Source organism: Athene noctua, chromosome 3 (assembly GCF_965140245.1).
Source record: "Athene noctua chromosome 3, bAthNoc1.hap1.1, whole genome shotgun sequence".
Taxonomy (NCBI): Eukaryota; Metazoa; Chordata; class Aves; order Strigiformes; family Strigidae; genus Athene; species Athene noctua.
Window position 1 is genome coordinate 72,511,512 of NC_134039.1, and position 23,184 is coordinate 72,534,695.

Sequence of the window (23,184 nt, forward strand, 5' to 3'; positions counted from 1 at the left end):
CTTCTTTCAATAATTTCTTAAAATTGAGATTAAAAGTAAGAGACTTTTTGATTGCTCGAATTGTAGCAATAGTGCCTTAGTGTTGTTATCAAAGAATCACAGAATTCTGTCTTAGTGGTGATATGTTGCTTTAAATATCAGGAGATAACTAACATGTAGTCTCCAGAAAAATCAGATTTTTAATTTTACTAAAACCATTGGGACTAACTCACACCACTGGCCTTTACCAGATTAATTCTTGATTAAACAGTGGAATTCATTCCTTCTTGGATGAAAGCATCTCCTTCAGAAAAGCATACTATGTCAACTCAGAAAGGGAGTGTTTCCTGAATTAATTCAGGCATCTGTTATGCAGGTGGTCAGGTTAGAAGACCTAGCGTCTGTGAACAACTCCACTGTTAGATAAAATTTTTAATTTCTGTTACGTGCTCCTCATATATTGCATTCTTCGACGGTGTCTGGGAGTTTAACAACTCACATAAATGGAAATACTTGGGTGAAACAGAATCTTTGTCAAGAGCACAATACAGTAGCAATCACTGTGAAGTTAAGCATGCATCTTTAGTGTCTTTGGATTTTTCACCTTCTAATTCACAGGGCCATAAATTAAAACTTTTTTTTTCTCTTGTATCTAAATGTAACTTTTCCCATCTCTTATTCAGTTTGATAGTCCTTTTGAAAGATTGTTTCTTGGGCAGGAGATAATAAGCAGCAATTCAAAGAAAAAGAAATAATCTTTTGGCATATAAAGTAAAAGATGGTCAGATGATAACTGAAGTTGAATTCCTAGAAAAAAACATTAGCCAGAGGTACACAGTTGGATTATAGAGTAATTAAATTTGAAAGCAAAGTAGTAATACTATGTCCTCTTATTTGGTGAAGCACAGTGCGCTATATAGAAAGCTATTTTTGATTAATCTTGCAGAAATTTAGTTCGCAGATATGAAAGTGATAGGTGGATCAAGATTCTTTTAATTAAAGAAATGAGTTAATAAAAACTAACGTTAATCTCTCAAAGTAGGATAAGCCCCACTTGGTTCTCACTAATGGTAATAGAAATCATGTGGTTAAGTTGTCTTTGAATAATTAGGAAACCTGCACTTTAGACTGTGTGATACAGAGCCAAAAGCATTGAGAGTAGTTGTGCTTTCTGTGAATTGCCCCAGGGGGCGTTTAAAAACTTTTGGTTCTGTCTAGATGTTTAATAAAATGAACTATAAATATTTGTGTTTTGATTGGTTTGTGCTGGCATAGGGACCATACTGACAAGTTGTACAGTCCACTGAATAGTGGTTGAAATAACACAATTGTGAATGCTTTCATATGTGTACTTTAACATAAGTTTTCAAGACATTAACTTGAATATAAAAAATGGGTTCAAAGTCTGTCAGTTACTAAATATTTTTTTATAGTAATTTAAATTTAATTTTGATATCCATAAGGTAAATACTTGAGGAGGCTTTGCCTTCAGTACCATGGAAAATACCTCAGAACAACAGTCTTATTCCAGATTTCTTATTTACCTCTCTTGTTAGTCAGATTGCCGATGTTGAACTGTACTGATGACTAGTACCGAAATCCACACACTTTTTTACTCTCCTGAGTCACATTTCTGAACTCTAGTTTAGATGTTACCCACTCCATAATGTTGCTGCTCCCATAGCATGTACCTCCTAGCCTCAGGAGGTACATACAACCTCTACACTTGATGTAGCTCTTACTGTTTCTGTCTCTGTTCTTTACTGTGTAGGAGAAGACCTATTTCAAGATCTTAGTTGATTAAAAAATTATGAAACTATTATGTTTGATTCAGATGTCAGCAGTGTCTTTTTTGCTAAATTCCTGCTAACAAAAACATACATGAATATGTTTCATGAAAATTTACATATGCATCCATCTTCTTATTTTAGCCAAGAATGCCCTGTTTTTTAATAAACCTATGAAAGAATATGAACTAACAGTTGGCTGAATGAAAGTGACTGGCCTTATGAAAGTTTTGCTGAAAATGTGTTTTTACATATATTCCTAACATAAGAATCAGTATCTGTAATAGCGTTTTAGCTTTTAAGTTTTATTATCCTCTGAAGTAAGTGCTGCCATTTTGATTATTTTGGATTAATATTTGATTGGCAAGGCCAACTTCTTAATTTTGCTAAAGCTTACAGAGGGGTGGAATATTGAGGGGAGATGTGCAATGTAGAATAAAGCTCACTTCTAGTTAGAAATAGAACATCTCTGTCACAGGGTTCTGAGTTTCCTTTTTTTTTAACTGGAAATGACAGTGTAATCTCAGTAACCATGTGAATGTAATTACCAGTTTTAGAAAGTTTTGGTCTATATTGCATAAAAACATGTTAAAAAATCCTGAAAAAAGGGATTTCAGCGTTCTAAAGTTCCTTGGTTTTATTCACACTCATGTTTCCTTTTTTGGTTAAAATATTTACATATTTGAGGCCTAATATTATGTGGTCATAATGTACTGATAATATCCCCTAACGCTATGATTTCTCTGCAGGCTGCCTGTGACTTGCTGCGGAGGATAATACGCATCTTGTACCTAAGTAAGAGACTTCAAGGACAACTGCAGGGAGGAAGCAGAGAGATAACAAAAGCTGCCCAGAGTCTCAGTGAACTTGGTGAGTCCTTCTTAGTTACTTCCAGAGGCATTTTTAGCTTGCACTCATACGACTCACGCTGGTGTTTCATTTAAAAACCAAAGAAGCCCCCAAAATGTTTTACTGTGGCTCTTACTGTCTACTTTCTGATTTGAATTGAAAAATAGTCTGGACAGAACTCATTATTACTTTCAGTTTTTTCATATGACTTCCTTAGATAAAGGTATTTAATAACATGAAAATTCTATGATAATAACTTGTGTTCTTTTGGGCAACAACTTTTTTGTGAAGCAATTAATTTCTTACTGGTTTATGTTTGTATAAAACACCTTCAGAGGCAGCAGATACATATTTAGCTTTTGGAAGACATTGCACTACAATAAGGCATAGTTTGAATTACAGTTTATGTCCTAAAATAAAATTATTTGCCCTGTGACCTATATGAAAGCCATATGTGATATGATACACAGATACCTAGCCTAATGCAGATACTAGAAGCATTCTGCTGCAGTAGCGACTAATTTACTCTGTATTCTATTGGCTTCTAGGAAGAAAGATGAAATAGTTCTCATGAAGCTCACATGGCATTGCTAGATTGTTTTCTGTACTTGAGCTAGCTTGGGTACTTCCACACTGTGCTGCAGTGTGCAGTGAGGAGTATCCCATTAGTCTTGGAGATCAGTCATTGGTGTTGTATATGGTATCTTGCCAGCTGTTTCTCCTTTGATTTAATGGTATTCAATTTCAGCTTCCAAAAATAGGTTGTGGGAGGGTTGAACTATCAAACATTCAGTATCATCCTGAGGTTTATTGTGCATATTTGTCACTACTGCTCTTTTTATACTGTGTAATCAAAAAATTATTAGACAATGACTTAGTCTTATAATTAGCAGATGCTGTGTTGCAAATGGAAAGTTTATATAGTTATTTAGTATATCAGTTTGACTGAAGCACTTAAGCATCAATTGTATCATTCTGAGCTAGAATATTTTTTTCTAATTTTCTATTTTTTCTGATTTTTTTATTTTCTTTCCCTTTTGGTCTCCCTTCACATCTTCAGGATATATGAAGTAATACTGTCTTTTAACTACCTGAATTACAAGTCTTGTGGGATTAATCTGAATGCTAGATCCTATTCAAATAATTACTACAATTTAATGGTAAAATCTGAGATATTTATCTTGTGTAGTTTTTAGGATTTCTTTCTTTTAAAGAAAAATGCCTTTTATTACTCTGCTTGCTCTCTTTTTCTTTCACAATTTAAAAAAAGAGTTTACACTTTGTTAAAGTGTCACAGTTTTTTGAGGTTCTTGTTTTCAAATACTTGGTCTTTTTCTGAAGCTTAGAAAAGACCGGGTAATTACTATTGTTAAAGATGAAGGGAAACGTGTCCCCTTAGGAAGCCCTTTTGAGTTTCATCCTACAGGCCATAGTGGGGGAACCAACTGTTGTGGTCCTTAATTTAATCCTTAATTAATCATTAGATCTGGAAGGTTTATGGCCAGGCAAAATCCCTTGTCTATTGTCGTTTCTCTCTCCCTCTGTTTTCCTGGTATCTCTTCCTTTCTTCTCACTTACTCCATCTGCATCCCTCCCTCATCTTTTGACTATCTACTCTTTGTTGTCCTCTACTTCCCACTTTGGCTGGTCTGAATTCTTACTGCCTTCCAGCTGGCCATGAAGCCCAGCACCTGAGTGGGTGGGAACACCCCACTGAAGAGGGCTGGTGTGGGACTGTCTGTCTTGTGTGGTGAGGTGGTGGCTTGCTGGGTATGGGGTAGGTCTGTTCAGGGAGGAGGAAGGTGTGCAGTAGCTGGAGTCGACATGGTTCAGAGTACTGCAGTGGAAGTCAGTGGGAAGGTGGTGTGTTGCAGGGAGGCTGGATTTTGGGATATGGCTGGGGAAGCACCATGCTGTGTGGTAGACATGAGTGGTGTGAAAGTCTGGTATCGGATAGGGAGCTCTGCATCATGGAGGCTTGCTTTTGAATTGGGGGTCATGGCCAAGAGTAATACTAATTTGTGTTTTTAGCCAGATATTTCTGAATATCCCTTTCAGCTGTCATTAAGGAAAAAATTCTTCCTATTGTTTGTTACCTTTCTGTTGTATGTGTGGTGCAGTATAATTTCTCCTTTGTTGAAATCAGCAGCACTGTGATATTACTGTGAAAGCTTTGCACTTTCAATGGTATAATATACCTTTTACTGATTATAGGTTATTCTGGGTAGAATCTTGGGATAACTGGCCATTTATTTTTACATACTGTTACACTCTGTGTGTATGTTTAGGGGACACAAGTAAGTGTGTGCCCATTTAGGTGTATGTATTCAGCCTATATTTCCTCAGGAACTCTATATCAGCTAATTTACAGGTTTTACTTAGTTGTGTCTTGAAGTTTATTTTACAGTCATGGGAAAAGATATAAAAATATAAAATCTTGGCATTAGAAATATGGGTCAGTCACAGGAACTACAAGAAACAGTAGCTTTTACTGAGAAGGGTGTTTTTTTATTGGAATTGTTGTTAAGTTGCTAATAGTCTGCAGATTTCTAGCTTCAGCAGATGATGGTAAGAACTTTTCTCTGAAAGCACTTGGTAATATTGAGATTACTTTGGTAATTGCTGAGGTCTCTACTTAAAGCTAGGGTAGATCTAAAATTCCTCTGTGTTGGACTTTCACATTCTTTGAAATTCTGACACAGTAAGAAGAAAAAACACCGTATGTAATTTAAAAAGATTAAATGTGATTAATATATGTGTGTGTGTGTGTATGTATATACATATATATGTAAAACCTCAAACTTTCTTCTGCAACTCCTCCACCTCCTAATACACTTCTTTGGGGTCTCTCGCAAAGTAGAAACAGAGCTGTGATAGTCCATTGAATAAGCTATTAGCTGCTTCTCTAATGGTGATCCTTTATATTACACAACCCAATTCAGCATATGGATAAGTAAAACAAGTGGCATATTCAGATGTCAAACGATGCCCGATGCAGGGAATTACATGCCCTGACTATGATTCTTGGTGATATTTTAATACAAATAGTTTATAAAGTGAAAAAGAAATGTTTTTAAGCAAGTTTAAACTATAGAATGTGACAAGAAAATAGTACGCTATAGAGTTCCCTTTTACTGAAGGAGTTCTGTAGGTATTAAAAAATCTGCTGTCTTCTGTGTCATTATGCAGAAATTACTGTCTGTAGCAGTGGCCTGTAACTGATCATATGAAGAAGAAAAGATTCTTAGTTGTGCAGTGAATGGCTAGCTTGACTATGGACATTTTGTTAATTCCATCTGTGAATTACAGAGTTAGCTCTGGAGAACAAAGGATTTATATATGCTGATTGTTAAATACCTATAACTGATGTCATCATTATTCATATACATGCCTAGACTTATTTTAATTATAATAAACTTGTAGTCTCTATGTATGATTCTATTATAATTTATTTCACAGCAAGTGAATTTATTAGCTTGAGTGACTGTGTGAGCATATAATACTTGTAGGCAGGCTCTCACAGCAGCCATAATTTTGCTTTTTTGTAAACTCAGGGTTAGTTCATGACTAAACTGTGCAGCCACAAAATGAAGGGGAAGGGATCTACTGAAATACCGGTTGGGTGTCTTCAATATAGAAGTTACTCTAGGACAATACTGCGTTTCATGTAACTAATGAGAAGGTATGATGGGGGAAGATAGGACTATGACCTTACTTTAAAGCTAAATAATTCTAGACAAAAGGCAAAACTTCAGTTACGTAAGTCTACCTAAAATGGAGAAACCCCCACGTATGTATCGTGTTCTTTACAAAGATGGGGCAAAGCTTACATGTGGCAGTTATTTAAGCTTAACATGACAATAGAAGACTTAAGGGATATTCACAGAAATAAATCAGTTTTGATGATACTTGTAAAGAAATGTAACTTGGATGGATAATACTGAAATGTTAGAGTATGCATGATACTGGGTGAAAATGCAATTTGAAAGAAGTTATTTGGCTATGCCTGGAAGGCCTCTTTGTAGCTGGCACAATGTAGGTGATGATAGCCCTGTCTTCTAAAGTGCACTCCAGAACTAGTGATACCCGCACAAAAGTGACAGTGATCTTGGGCCTGAAAAATTCTCCTGTGGATGCCAGAAAAAAATTAGACTTAACACCTTTCTAGGTAAACAAGATGGGTCATGATATCCTTTAAACAAGAAAAAGCCTGTATATAGCTGATAGAACTGTTTGCATCAAAATTAGTGGAAACAGGAAGAGGGAAATGACCTCTTGTCTGCCTTAATGGGTATTGCATTGGTGGGACCTTGTCTCATCTAGTGTTGAGGTTTCTCTGTTTAAGTGTGCTTTTCTGGTATTCTACCTATATGTAGTACCTTGGAGTTCCCACTGAAAGGGACCACCATTGTAAAGGCTGTGAAGTTATCTACAGTATTATAGCTCATCACCCAGTTTGGGTCATACTGTAATACAAAATAATGCTTGATAGAGGGAGAGAATTAAATTTCTTTGTGAAAATTCACTGTTTCTTTTTACATTTTGTTCTTATAGTTATGTGTTGTAGTAATGTCACATGGTCTGTGTTTTCCTCATCTTTGAAAATGCTTATGACGTTAAGTAGAGCAAAATATTTTCAAATATTTTAAACCTAATAATTCTGTTTTTTCCTTCATTTTCTCTGTTGCTATTAAAACATGCATCTATTCCACAGAGAGTGTGTTCCTTTGTGTGCATATGTATGTGTATTTATAAATACAAATACAAACAATATATATATTCATCCTAATGTATCTCAACTACTTTTCAGAGTAATCTCATTGTTCTTAGTGGTTATCTTTAGGAACTCCTGGGGAGAGAGATGAGATTCTGAAGACTGGAGATCTTGATTTATTGAAAACAGGGCTCACTGGCTCCTATTTTATTTAGACAACTCAAACTAACGCTACTTCATTAAGCAAAGAAACTCTAGAACAAATAAACTATTTGTAGGACTTTAGAATATAAAAGTGCTGTTAAATAGTAGGCTACATAGATTTATCAAGGATGAATCCTGTTTAACCAACCATATTTCCTTTGGTTTTAGGACTAGAGAGATCAATGACTGTCTTGTAGTTTGATTTAAGTAGGGCTCTTGACGCCATGTCACACAAGTAGGATCAGCAATATCCAGATTAAAATGTTGTGGAATGAATGCAGAAGTTTTGAGAAAGCTGTACCCCAAAAGTCATCATCAGTTGTTTGCTGTTGCCCAGCAATATATCAAGTCGGATTTTGTTGAAATGTGTTCCGCAACTGGCTAGTGTTTTCATTAATGTTTTGAATGATGTAATATGGTATATCCTTATTAAATTTACAAGTAATAATCAAGCAGAGAATAATGGAAAGTATGTTGGGAAACAGGATTAGAATGAAGAATATTCTTAGCAAATTGGAGATATGTCTTAGCTGAACTGATTTAATTTCTCTTCCAGACAAGTGCAAAGTTCTAGCAATAAATAGTTGTAGTTAACAGCAGGAAGAGGAGAAATGACTGTATAGATAACAGTTCTGCAGAGAGGCTTGATAGTTCCTCACAAATTGAGTACAAGACACTTGTTCATTTGTTTCGTAGCAGCGTGACATTGTTGGCAATGAAATTTGTGCTGATCTTTACCGGGAAGGGTGTTGTGTGCAAGGCACTTGAAACAAATCTTTTGTTCATGCTTCAGTTGGAGTATCAAGTCCCTTTTGAGGCACCTCTTTCAAGGAAGATGTAGGTTAATTGGAGAAAGTCCTATATACAGCAGTAATGATGGCTGAAGGTCTTGAGAATGGGCAGTGGGTGGAAGAACTGAAAGTGTGTGGCTCTTTAGTTTGGAGAAGAGGGGTCTGAGAGGCAGAATAACATTCTTCAGATAAATAAAAATAAAAGTTTTTCAGATGAGAAGGGAGTAAAGGGACTAAATGGCTCTCCGTGTCCACTGTGATGGAAAGAGTAAGTAATGGGCCTGAAATAAAGCAAAGAAAATTTTTATCTAAAATGTTAGGAAAGGTTTCTGCCAGTGATGGTAATTTCAGGGGAGCTGTGAAGTCAGTTTTTGAAGCTTTTTAAAAAGCAGTTTAGACAAAGCATGTATCAGGAATAGTTTAGGTATAGGTGGTTTTACCTTGAAGCAAGGAAACTGAGAAGGCTGACCTGCTACCAGTCCTTTATTTCTCTCAGAGATGCCCCCTCCACCCAACTGTTAATAGGAAATGTATTATAGGGAAGTTGTGGTGGGTTTTGTTTGTTTGTTTTTTTTTTTTTTTTTTTTTTTGCTTGTTTTGTTTGTTTGGGGGGGGGGCGGGGGGGTATAGAAAGTTTGGTGTTTTTTGTTTTTTTTTTAATTGGACTGCTTGATGTAAAATTTGCTTCCCGTGAGTTCTCACTGTGCCCAGATACCTCCTGGAATGTTAGGACAGTGTGACTGGAAAATGCATGCCTTCACTTTAGTTCAGCCTCCTCTTATCACTGCTTCAGATGAAATAGTAGATAAATCTCCTCAAAGACCTTCAGCTCACCCTTCTGACACAATTACTTCTCTTCTGGTTGTGACTGACATGTAAGTTAACTTCACACAGTTCATGATGTTACTGGAGTGCTGGAAAAATTGACCCTCAAAAGCTATTATGTCAATATTCTCTAGTAGAATCCAGTGAGCAGGAAAAGGAAGGGATAGTGCTGGCTATGTGAATGTAAATGTCACGTATCTATTTTTTTTACTTCCTTTACCAGGAAAGAAGGCAAGCTATCCATTTCTCAGTGTCCTATCTGTTTCTAAGAAAGATGTTAATTTATTCCTGTAAATTTTTAATATTTGGGAACGATGATGAATATAATTTTGTGGTTTACCAAAATACTAAGCACTGCTTTTGAGTATTCAGGAAACAACAGTTCTAATTTGTTGAAAACTTAAATAACTCATTTTAATAGTAAGTGTTCATAGTTGTTTGTTTTATACCAGTTATCCATATCTATTGCAAGTTGGAATTACCTGTACCTATTGTTTCCACAGTCTGTTTTAATAATTGAATATTAAACCAGCATAAATTATCTGACTAAAACACAGAGACTTACTCTGTAGTGATTGCAGGTTGGCTGGCTGTAATATTTGTCCTTCAGGTTAAATACTGTATAAAAACTATGTCATTCTAACTGCTGCAGTTTTTGAAGTAATATTAAATATGTGTTATGTGTCTGTACACAAATATTACTAAACTTGCAATGGTAAGCTGTCTGAACACTTGCCACAGATACTGTGGTAGCTATTTTTCACTGCTGCCTTCTTCCCGTATTCTATTCAGTGATGAACTTAATGTTTTTTTCTCTTCTAAGCAAAAATTTAGAGTGTATGACTGCCAAACCAGATCTTGTGTTGACTGCAGTTGAAGTGAGGAAGGACTTGGTTACTATCATGTCAGTGAGGTCTTCATTGCTAGAACACAGAGCAGACAGATTTGTTGATATCAATATTGCTATGTGCAGCTTCTCATAAGAATCAACACGCATCAATCTGGAGGGAAAAGTTGCTTTCATGGCGCTCTTGCTTAGGGATTTAGATGCATTACAATTTACTGCCTTGTGTGAGACCTAGTATCCTCCAACATAATATAGCATATATCTGTGTAGCAGAATGCACTGTTTGGTAGGAATAAGTGGACTGATTTGATTAATAGAAATTACATGGCCATGCTAAGATGATGCTTTGCCTGGGATAATTAGTCCTGCTGAGAATGACTGAATTGTATTACTGGCTCAGAGCCATCTGCATTATTTTTGAGTGCCACTGCTTCAGGTGGTACATCTGCATTCATAGTAAGTGGAAATACCTTGCTAAAATGTTTTTCTTCTGTCCCTGGTGGTATTAGCAGTAAGGCTGCCAGACCTTCACTGAAATTGTTTGGGCTAAAATATACTACACCTTTCTGTAGTTGAGTGTAACCTCCATGTTCTTCAATTTCATGTTGTTCCCTTCAGTTGAGTTTTGTTGTTTGTTGTTTGTTTTTGTTTTTGGGGTTTTTTTGTGCTGTTTTTCCTGAGGCTCTGTTACCATAAGGTGGAAGATTTTGCAAAAAGTTGTTGCACAAAGTTTTATTTGTAGTAGTCTAGGCCAAAAAACCCTCTCTGCTGGGAAGGTCAAGCAGACATACAAATAATTTAAAAGCCTTGGTACTTGTAGCTTTAAAACCGAGAATCTTGAACTGTGGAAACTGAGAAATCATTTTTATAGAAAACCTTAATTTTTCCAAAATCAGACTTATCAAAAATTTTACAAATAATGAGAAATTCCGCACAAACATGAAGTCAGTGTCACACAGGCAATTCAGCATATTATATGTGTATTTCTTTTCTTCAGCATCTCTTATTAAAATCTGAAAATGATGGCATGTTGCTCTGGTTACATTGTGATTAACTGTGTAGGGTTAATAGTGTATTTAATCACAAAATAATTGTAGAATATAAATAAATATGCACACACACATATAGCAGATACTATGTTTCTCATGGATAGTACTGGTCATTCTGTGACAGTCAGGTGTATTGCAAAATAATAATTATTTTTAATGTGATGATAGAACCATTCAGCTTACATTCATACACTAGAGGAATCAAAATTGTTATTTTATACTTTGATTAAAAAAAAGAATAAAGCATATTCGTAGTGCTTCAACTTACTATGTTTAGAAAGATTCTGGTAAAATCTGTCTTTTCAGGGAAAGAAGTGCTGTGAAAGCTGTGGATAGTTAGTATTAAAAATCCTCTTGGTTACTAAGATCTTCTTATTTTCTTAGTATTGTTCCTGGCTTTATGTTGCCAAAGTCACTACCTGATTTATTGTAAATTAATGTGAAAGGGAGAGCCACTCAAGCTTCTTCTGAGTTGTGTTATTTCATGAACTATGATATACAACCAAATATTTTGTGCAATGAGTGTAGAAGCTAGTTCTTGTGTTCTTCTGTAGATGCTGTACCACCCACTTATTTCTTTCTCTGTTTCAATTATGCATAAAACAGTCTAGGCCATCTTATTTTATTTTATGCCATTTTTACCTCTTATGCAGAGTTAAGGAGCTTCTGTGGATATTATTTCTTGTTGGCCTTTGAAATAATGAAAGACCTTGATAGTATGTAACAAGTTCATTAATTTGAACTATTCACTATAAGATACTGAATTAATGTGCATGTAAAAAAAGGACTTGCTAAACTTAACACAATTTTTCATTAGTAAGAGGCTAATAATGTAAGACCTCTTTATCCTCTTTGAACAAAGGAGACAGAATGTACAGATTTTAGCATCAAATTGTGTTTTGCTGCGATTAGGATTCCTAGCTTGGAAACATTATGTTAGACAAAGCATTTTATGTAAATAGTTGGTATGTTTTACTTAATCTCTGTCATGTGTTCTTTCTAACCATTTTCAGTAGAAGACACTAAATAATTACAGGCACATAACAGAAAAGACTAAGTTTGAATTGATAGAAGAAAAAAATATCCTGTTGGAATTTTGTTTTTCAACATAACTTTAAATTAGTAGGACTTGAATTAACATTTCCTAAGGTTTTTAAAAGTTTGTTTTCTGTTAATGTAGCTTCAGTATATTTTCTTCGCTGTGTCACTGTTTTGCAAAATCAGAACTGTTCTGCTCTCTTAACATTTATTTTTCTTCATGCATACAGGTCTAAAAAATTAATCTGTGTACAACTGTAATGGTGGTTTTTCCTGATGTCTAGTTTTCTTTAAATGACCATAAACATGTTTCAAATTTGCCATATTGAGTGAATTATGAAGCTATTTTTTTCATGCTAACATTAAGCCGATTTCTGTTTTTTATGAAATTGGTCTTCTAGCTATAACTACTTGAAGAATTTGATTTTGCTATATTACTAAACATTTGGGAATCAAGTATACAGACCTTGTCAGAGGACTGTAAAGCAGATATTTTAAAATGGATTTAGTACTCTACTTTCTATCTTGAGGTGTTAACCCGTTCCTGACAGGTATGTTATTGATGTCCCATTATCAAGGCTGTGTCAGAAGTTAATTACAGTGTGTTCAAGTTACCTTTGCTGTAGTTAGAAAAACTATTTCTAACAGTTTTTACGCTGATTCCAGGTCTGTCAAAGACTCTTTTCTGGCTTTTGCTCTTTCTTGCTCCCAGTTACAGATGTCCACACCTTTTGTTCCTTCATTTCTGGAAAGCTTTTCTCTTTCAACCTCCTTGTCATATGTTACTCTGAATTGGATTGCTACTATTTCATTATTAATATCAATTATTTTTATTATTATCATCATGATCTAATGTCTAGAAGTTTTGGTTGTAGGCCAGTATTACACTAGGTGGGTACATGATGAAATCTGGGGCCTGACAGCTCTTGATTTATTTGCTTTTTAACAGTTCAGAGGACTCCAGTGGAAAAGAAATGACAGTGAACAAGAACTAAAGAAGGGGAGGGGGGATGTGATGGACTACCAAAAAGCGTTTTCTCCTAGGAGAGGATTTAGTGTCAGGACAGCAGAGTAGCTGCACCAGTCTCATGCAGGTGATAAGTTAATATGCATTTAAACTCTCTTGTGTATTGTCATGCGCACAAGACACAAATAGTGATTGCCCTGGTAGTACATTCAGTTCAGTGTTTGAGATTAAGCCAGTACTTCTTTCTTAAAAACACTGAAACTACAGTATTTTTTGTCTGCTTTGGTAATGTATCAGATGGTATGGGGCTTTGGGAGCCAGAGGGTATATCTGGAGTTTGTAGTCCCACCTGGGTAAGGCTGAAACAGAGGGATTTCAGAATTCTGAAAGAGGAACACAGTGATGGAAGAGGGAAGTTGTGGAAGAAGGTCTTGGTAATTCCACTATCCTATCTTTTCTCATTAATGCGATTAAGTGTAAAGACCAGGTCTGATAAGGTAGTTTTTTTCCAGTTTTTGTTTCCTTGTTTTGCAATTAGTGAATTTAAATGTGTGACTCTCAAATCTGAAAGCTATACTTGTATTCTGTTTCTCTACTTAAAAAATTCCTCTGTTCTCTTCTCAAAGTATGCCTATAGAGCAGAGAGGAATTATACCAAGCCTGTTTCTGTTTCACTGTTAAGAAATACTTGTTCTGCACCAGAAGGATGGTATTGCAGCTGATAAGGGTGTTTGGACCTTGTTTTTGCTTTACCTCTTGATTATTTTAAGTGTTTGAACAGTAAGTATTTTTGTGTTTGTTAGCTAGGGTGTGTCATGAGAATGGAGGTGTGAAAGGATTTGGAAGAACCAGTAACATAGATAATCTTGTAGTTGTGAATGCTTGTGTTTAACCAAATACAGGATAAATACAACTTTGGAGGGTTTTTTAATATAATTTTTTCAATTACTTTGAAACAGTTATGATTGTGTAACTAGTACAGATCTTAGGGCATCTTTGAGTTTTGAGACAAAGTATTGTTACTGGATCATCATACTTCTTTAGTAGAACTGCATAATTAAAAGTAGAAATTAAAGCTATGGCTTTCTGTTTCCAGCTGACATACAAAAATTATCAAGACCCAAAGATACCTGCAAGCTCTGTCTGCCTTTGAATCTAGTAATTTTTGGTGGACTGACTGTAAAAGTCTGTATTAGTTAAAAAAATAAAATTGTGCACCCCAAAGACAAGAAAAGAGTTTAAAAGAATTACTTTTGGCTGGGAGAGAAGGGAAGAGAGATGGAGGTTAGCAGTAAATCTCTGAAAGATTATTTTTTTTACATCTTATAAATCATCAATACATTGTAGAGTGTAAGAATAGCTGGCAAGAATTTGAAAATAATTTGTAGTCTATTTTACACATTACAGAAACAAAGAAAACATACCTACTCACTGGTGTCTGTATGTTCATGAAGAGAAAGGCAAGTTGGATTACATAGTTTAAAATAAGTGAATGCAGGAATATTGGCAAAGGAGAGAGAAGCCATCTTTAAATTGAGTGGTGGCATATTCTCACTGTATTTCAATAGGTATAAAAGTTTAAGTATTAAACAGTGAAGAGCTAGAACTCAGTACCTATTATAAACAAACAAGTCAGTGACACTAACAACTAGTACAGAAAAAAACCCAGTTCTGTAGAGTTTGACACCATTTACAGCTAGAATGATATATCTGAAAGGGCTTGTCACCAGTTGTCTGTTCTACTCTGTGTGGAGGTTCTACAAGGAAATGCCAATTTTACATTTCAGACAGGTGTGCATATGCATTATCTGAAGCTCTTGTAGGAACTGGCATTTATAACTTCCTCTGTTCTCTTCCTTTTCTGAGCATTTACATACTTGGAAATTCAATAGTAGGCTTCAGGTTAGCTCTCCCAGAACCAGAGTAATGATCTCTAAGGGGATCAGACTCAGGGGTTTGAGTTCAATAGATAATCCCTTCCCCATGGGAAGGTGTGGAGAAACGTCACATGTGTTTTTTCTAGGGCAGTTGGCTGAGAATGTGTGCTTCCTTTTGTTTTCCTACAGCCAGTGGTGAAATCAGTTGTTTAGTGGTCAAGGAAATAACACCGAGAAGCAGTTCATAATACCGGTCTTTTTCTTTCTGCTGGGACTGAAGAATTTATTCGTGCATAACCTAGTGGTTGTACTGAAGAAGAGTATGGTTAGTTCAGAATAACACTTCAGTATTGTGTGTCTGAGAAAACAGATTTTTTTTTTCTTTTTGAACAATGAGATTCAGAAATGGAGACTACAAATGGATGAAATGGACAGGTAACTTGTGATCACCAAGGAAAACAAGTGAGCATTTCATTAGAGAGCTCACTAGAAGATAAAATAATGATGTTAGCAAATCATGTCTGGAACAATTTCATTGGGGGTAACAGAATGAGAAGTGTCAATAGAAGTATCTTTAAACACTTATAAATCAGAGAGCCAGCTAACAAAATCCAGAAGATGTTACTCTCACAACCTACTTTAACCAGAAAAATGGAAGCATTGCTGTCTAAGCATGTTTCTGAGGTGTGTGGAAGAATGGTGTTAGGAGCCTAGACTATTTGTCCTCTATGGCCAGTGGTAAAAGATCACCAATTTCGAATACGGGAATTATCAAGAAGGAGAAAAATTATTCTGGATTCTCTTATGATAAACAAACTTAATGGATTTGGAAGCCACTTGTTGCCAGACTGGCAAGTTGTGATGCATAGGGCAAACTGAAAATAGACCCAGTGTTTAATGTTTCATTTTTGAAAGAGTTAATTTTCCAATGCAGAGGATCTTCTGTTCAGTAGTTTGGACAAATGTATTTCGACAAACGTGATAGTTGAAAGCTTACTGAGAAGATTATATTAAATTGTGAAATACTGGCTTTTTGGCAATCAAGAAAGAGGGTAGTCCTGGCTAAAGGCCTGTTCTGATGTTGTGAGAAAGCAAAGACGATAATTGTAATCATAAAACAATATCTAAACACACCTGAATGCATTGCAAGTGTAGAGTATAGATACGATAAATTTAAAATATTGCAGAAAAAGGCATAGCTGGCAGTAACCAGAAAGACACCTATCATGGAATAATTTTATTAATATACAGGATTCCAGATTGTTTATAAAGATTTAGTATAGATTTAGAATAGGAAGATTTTTCAGTAAATGCTCTTGCTTTATTTTTGGAGACAAGGTAATTTGTTCTTCCATAAGGCAAGGATAATTTGTAATCCAGCAGTATCTAAGGAGGCTGTTATACAAATGTACTAACTTCCCAGAGCCATTCTTTTTTAACTCCACACTCAATGGGGAAGGGGAAAGTCTAACTTGTGTCGATTCAGCATTCAGAAGGATAAAACGGGGTATTTCTTTTGTAATCAAAATCACTTAGACACAAAGCTGCTGTAGAAAATTAGTGGAGAAGCTGAATTCATTTGAAACAAGAAGGGCTGTAAAGCTGAATTAATGATGGTCGTATTTTTATGGAAAATATGTGTTGTTCAACAAGTTTGTGTGTTTTGATTACTTAGTTGAAGAAATGGTGTAGATGCATTACATATTTATTTTACGTACATGATCTACAATTTAGATGACTTAAATCTCCCTTAAGGTATTGTTCTCCTAAGTAAGTATTTAAATAAACCATCTTCTCCTCACCTCACAGTTGCTCTATGTTCTTGGTAGATAATTTTCTTGCTAGGGGAGCTGGAAGAGAGGAACAGAGTTATGTAAGGTAGTGGTAGTTTTCTATGGGTGCACATCCCAGATAAAGACAGACTACTGGAGGAAAAGCAGCTGTGAATGGGCAGAGCAACTTGAATGTTCAACACTTACGCATAACATGCCTTTTAAATTAAAAAAGAAAAAAAGGAAAAAGTATGATCTTTGTTTTTACAAATATGAAAGTAGTATGGTACTAAACTTCTGTAAAGCATTGGAATTGGACTGCACCCATGCTGGGATTGCTTCACCAATGTTGTTTCTGTTCTAGCGTTCATGCAACTATGTCAGGCAAATCCGCACTTCTGCAGTTGGGATAGGGAATTGTGCTGTACAGATAAAAACATAGTTTTGTGGTTACCTGTGAATAAATGCAATTGTACATGTCACAGTGAGAGATTAAATGGGCTATTTTCTTCAAGATTAAGACTGTAGAGGTGCATTAATGGGGAGAAAATAAAGGGTCACAAAATGTTTTTTTGATTAGTAGAGAAAGAAATGACAAGAGCGAAGGACTGGAAAATGAGGCCTGGCAAACTCAGAATTGTAAAATAATTGAAAAATGAGATTGTGTACACAATTTTATTGTAATTCCTCAAGTAAATATTGGTTGTTGAGATCTTAAACAAAATAACCAATTTTATCCTGTCCATTTCTGATTAAAGTGTGAGGCAGTTCAGGTTAAAAAAATCTAACCAAATAGCTATGAGAAGATGACTGAAATCTAATCTTTGTTCAGGTCCTGGATGGGAGCCAGTATTCCTGTAACTGTCATTTCTGCCTTGCCTTAAAGATTAGTGAAGTTGTTGCTATATGTAATACAAAGTATTGAATAGTGTAGAGTAAGATTTAATTCTTGCACATAGGAAACCGCTTTAAAAATAGTCTGTTTTCATAGGAGTAGTTTTTCTCCTTTGTATCCCAACTCATGCACTTAATTTTTGAATATTAGTTTCAACAAGAATTTTATGGACTCTTCTCAGTTATGGTTTGAAAAGTAAGGTAGTCCAGTCTTTTTGTTTGTTTACCATTCAGGTCCAACCTTCCATTGCTCACAGGCACCAAATCTGTTTACTGTCTTTGTTATCTTAAAGGTAGGCCCTCTTCAGCTGAAGAACATCATGGTCTCATATCTCTTTTCATGTCATTTCTGGGAAAGATGTGAAAACCTAACCTCATTAAAAGAAGGAACATACTATTATTTTGAGAACATACTGTTTCTGTGGCAGATTGTCTACAATTCCAAAGATTTTCCCCCCCCCCCCCCCCTTTTTCAGCTGACCTAAGTTGCAAACTAAAGGTGCAGTAGAAACTTGAGATTTTTGACTGAAACAAAATTGGGGCATAACAAAGGCTCAGTGTCTGAATCAAAAGTTTCCTATTTTTATTCCACTCTATTTAAACTGCTTCTGGAATCTGCACTGTAAGCTGTAAAACTGAGGCAAAATTTGTCAGAAGCTTCTGAATATGTTGATCTTTTTAAAGTTGTCTTTAACTCATCTTCATCTTCACCTTTTATACTTTATCCATGTTTGATATGACTGCAAATGAGCTGTATAGCTCCATTTTGTATTTATGGGCATATAACCTCATACAGTCAAAATTACTAAACTTAAATGTTTGTTCCCATTTAAACATAGAAAATGAAGTGATTCATTTTGGAATTTTCTTACAACAAATACATATGCTGAATCTTCTTATTTTAGCTATATTGTACTCCATATATGTGCATTTGTGTGGTATTTTGGCAAAACACAAAAAATTAGCTTTCCATGAGAGTTCTTTTTGGGTTAGATATTTAGTCTGTGGAAGCTGCTGTTGTTATTGAACCACATAACTGTTAAAACCTTCCCTTTGCCCACAGATTCTTTTCACATCTTTTTTGTTTGTTCTCATTCATTGATAGGACTCACTAGCTACTAGAGCTGTTAGCAGGAATAATATCTAGGTCTTCCTTATTATTGTTAAGGTGTTTTACAACAGCATCGCTCACATTCACCTCTTGTTTGTGATGATACATACATTGCAAATAGTGTTCCTTTCCTATTTTCTTTATGCATGTTTTCAGCATACTGGTAAATGCAACCTAGTGCAGAAAGTATCACTGATATTTGTAATAATTTACTAATGTGGGAAGCGTGGTTTTGTGGGTTTTTTTTTTTTTTTTTTTTTTTTTACTTCTCTCTTTTTTCTCTGTTTATTTGTGACAGGTATTTATGAAATGTATTTTGAAATAAGATTTGGAAGAGAACCATAGTACAAAGTAGCAATAGGTTGTCATCAGTTATTGTGCTTTCCCCTCCCTACTAATCAAGTTTAAGCTGAGTTTAATTTGAAGTAAAATCTCACAACAGATTGTGAGAGATCCTAGTACAGTTGAAAGTAAAGCTGTGCTAATATTGCTCTGTTAATAACAGTCTGACATAGCCAGAGTGACAGATTTTACAGCAGTAGTGTTGTTTCAGCAGTGACATTGATTTGTTTATCAGATATGGTATCAAGTTAAACTGTTGCAAGATAGGGTAGGAAGTTAGAGATCATAGCAGGGTAACAGAAACCAAAAGTCTATTTCCAAAAACTCAGCTTGGAAAGGAAACAAGGGTCTGCTGTTTGCCAACAGCTTTGTGCCGTCAGCCTGCCTGCCTGCTTGCCTGGCTGCACGGTGTCAGGAATCAGAATGAGGATGTAGAAATGCTTGTATTCAAAGGATATAATTCATTCAAACCAGTAAAAAGAAATTATGTTTTAGTAATTTCAGGTTCTGGACCTACCACAGAACTTTCACTGTAAATCTTCTATTTTTTCCTTTCAACTGAATTTCTTTTCATTGTGTGAGAATTTCTTCATAAAACAGGAAAACAGCTCGTACAGAAATATATAAAGTAAATACACAGGAAGATATTTCTTCCATTCTGGCTCAATTTGTAATAATCACTGAAGTGTAATTTTAGAAAGAACATAAAGATGTCTAATGATATTTATCCTTCAATTTATTACTCTACAAAAATAATTAAATTGAGATAAAGAAGCAGTAATTGAAAACATACTATGGCAGTGAAACACACTTGAAACTGAAGTTATTTGACCAATGGTGATTTGAGTGAAAATTCAATAGCATTTTTAAAAAACTTATCACTGGAAACAGATATCTAATAGCATTTTCTTTTCAGGTCTGTTCTTGCAATCCATTTACTCTGTATGTACTTTATACTTGGTAAAATGTATCGTTTATCTGTAGGAAGAGGGGTAGTAGAATAATGCATGCTCTCAGTTTGACTGTTATTCTGTGTATAATTGTTAAATCAAAAGCCTTTTCTGGAGTTCCTGTTCGTGTTGTTCTGTTCTCGCCTCTCAGCAATTTTGGCAAAACCACATATTACACTTGATGATTCAAAGATAAGTTCTTCTTGTAATTTTATTTATTACAATCTAAAAAATAAGGTCAGCATTCATTCCCTGGTAGGTGCACGTTGCCCTCCACCTTTCTGTGGTCCCAATGGCCATAGCTGCCTTACAGTGGTTCCTTCCACCCTCTGCCCTTTTCCTCTTGACCTGTACTCTCTACCCACTTCTTGCTCTGTAACACTTACTGTGAGTCAGTTTTGATCTTCCTGTTAGTCTATTATGATGTCTGTTGGTTTTTTTGGTGTTTTTTTTTTTTTGTTTTGTTTTTTTTTTTAAGAAACTCCCCCAGCAAAACAAACCCCAAACCCTGTGTTTAATTTTGCTTCTTGAATTGCATGAGTGTTCTATGAAGTAGAAAAAGGAGAAGGTAAATTACAGAGTTGGATTCTTCTCTCCTGTTGGTGTAAGGCAAATAAATTCAGTGATATTACAGCAGAATGTGTGGAGTGGGAGTGGAATTTGGCTGTTAAAAGTTGTAAGGCTTTAAGACAGAAGCTGATTGTCCTTAGCTATATGTTGGAGGTAATTTGTTTGAACAATGGGGAAAGAAACGGTAAGTTAGTGTATTCTATATTTTTTCATACTACACTGAAACTTTGCTAAATAATGCTGTATTCTCTCCTTCTAAGAGTTTAATGGCAATTGGTCACTAAAACACTTTCTTCAGAGGAAACAAACATATGTCAAAAAATATTCAGCTATCAGAGAATTCTGATGACTAGCACATAGATTGATGTTGAAAAAGAACTGTTATGTGTATTGCAATATGATACATGTAATAGTTACTGGAACAGAAAAATTCTTCCTTGTGCCCTGGTAAATTATATGGCTTTTTGAATGTATTATTTCATTTAAAAAGACAAAAAAGAAAAAATATATTCATGGGGAAGAGAAGGCATTTAAGTATATGAATGGTGCAGCATAGTGCCCGTCTGTCCGGTTCAGAGATAGTCTTACCAAAAACCACTTCCATGTAAGTATAAAATAGATGCTAATGCTGAACTCCACTTTTGGTGCGCATAGATGTATAATAATTATATATTATGTACATGTATGTATTTTTGTAACAATGAAGGAAGGTTAATATGTATCCAGATGCATACATTTTAATATGTATAGAAATCACTCAAGTGTTTCCTATTCCCCTGGCACTGATGAAATAAATAGAACTTCTGACCATGTAGCAGTGCCTTGTAATCTGGGAAAATTGTTGCCAACTTGAAACTAGCTATTTGTGATGTATTTCCATTTCTGTTTCACTGGATTGTGATGTGCTAGCAAGTTAAGGTGTGCTTCCTGAATATTCTAATAGATACTGTCACTGTACTCAGCTTTTTTGTATTTTTAGTGTGGGCTAACCTCATTTTACAATGTAAAATTGAACGAAAATGTATTTGGAGTTAAAAGATAGCATAGATACCAGCTAATACTTAAGGGACAGAGAACGTGTGGAATCTGTTGGTAGTTGCTTGGTTTCTGAGACATATTTGCTGGAATTAGTATTTTTAGAGTCCTGTACAATTCTGCTTGCCTTAGGCTGAGTGGTGTGAAATGTAATTGAACTAATGACTCACTGGGGTGAGATCATTTTTAAGAATGTAGTGGGCTTCTTATTGTACAATACTATGGCATAATTTGCCCTTTTTTCTCCAGCGATGCTGCCTATTTTTGCATTCTGTTTTAGTCTGTCTGTCAAGCACCCACGGCACTCCTTCATATCCCACCTAAAATCCTCTTCTGTATCTGTAGGATATACAGTGTTCCTTCACTAGTTAGTCTTTATTTTGTCTTGCTTGTGTTAAATCTGTCGTCTTTGTGGTACAGATCATGTATGATTCTGTTTTATAATGACTCCTGCATGTATGTAGGATTGCAAATATTCTTACTTGTATTACTCCCTGTTCTATGCAGAATTTTCTTCTGCAAACCTCAAAGTGTATTACAACATAGTATAAGTCCTTTTTTCTTCTTTATTTAATGAAAGATGAAGAATAGTAAATGTAAAAATGAACTTGCTTATATCCTTAATGACAATCAATGACTGTGATCGACATAGCCTTTAAAACCTGACTTAAACTCTCTGATTAATTCCTAGGCTGCTTTTTCTCTCTGTTATGAAGTACTGTTTCATTGAATCTGACTTTGTAATGAATGAGCTTTTAACACTAAACATGTACTTCTTGAGGATTTATTTAATTTTAAAAAGTAAAGTCATGTTGTCAAGAAACCTTTCAAGTCTGAAGGCTTTTCGTAAAAGCTTATTTCAGATAAGGATATGATGTAAGCTTATTCATGTGTTGTGGTCATTATAAATTCTTATTTTTTTATTTTTAAATAAATGAATAGTATTTTTAGTGGATTTAAGAATGATTTATTGGAAGATAAGCAATCAGTGAAATCATGCTATTAACCCTAGAGATCCTACTTTCTTCTCTTTCTAGTGTTCAGAATATAAAGGATAGCTAGGCAGAGAAAGGAAGAAGTGTTACAAAAAAGAAAAAATAATAGTTCTTGCTTAGGTTTTTTTGGGCACATTTCTTTTCAGAAGAGCTTATTCCTGAAATAATGTTTTTGAAGTGATAAATTTGGAGCATATGGGCTTTAAAAAAAAAAAAAGAAAAGCTTATTGCATAAAACCATTAAGTTTACTTTCACCCTGCAACCTCTCAAATAAGATGAAAGGTTTCAATTCTTATAGAAAACTAGGGATAGCTTAGATGAAATTAACACTGTGAGTGGGTACAGTTGATTGAAGGTGTCATTGGGCTAGCTTTTAGAAAAAAAGTCAGTGAAATGATGTTTGAATATATGTTACACAATAATTTTAGATAATGAATTATCAGTTGTATAATAAAACTTCTAGGTAGAATTTGGATGATTGTAAGTGGCTGGTCTCTGGAGTGTGGAACTCTAGTATTTTTTTTTTTTTTTTTTTTGAGTTTTCTGGTAAGCTAAGACATGAGCCTAAATAAACTAAGGTACATTAC

General features: G+C 35.0%; 1 protein-coding gene across 1 annotated transcript in view; it reads left to right on the forward strand.

Moving 5' to 3' along the window:
• Nucleotides 1–23,184, forward strand: part of COG5 (component of oligomeric golgi complex 5) — a 197,631-nt gene that overhangs the window by 9,452 nt on the left and 164,995 nt on the right. Inside the window, exon 6 of the mRNA XM_074903321.1 lies at nucleotides 2,516–2,636. Coding sequence (XP_074759422.1) covers nucleotides 2,516–2,636 — 121 coding nt within the window. The remainder of the gene's footprint in view (nucleotides 1–2,515; nucleotides 2,637–23,184) is intronic.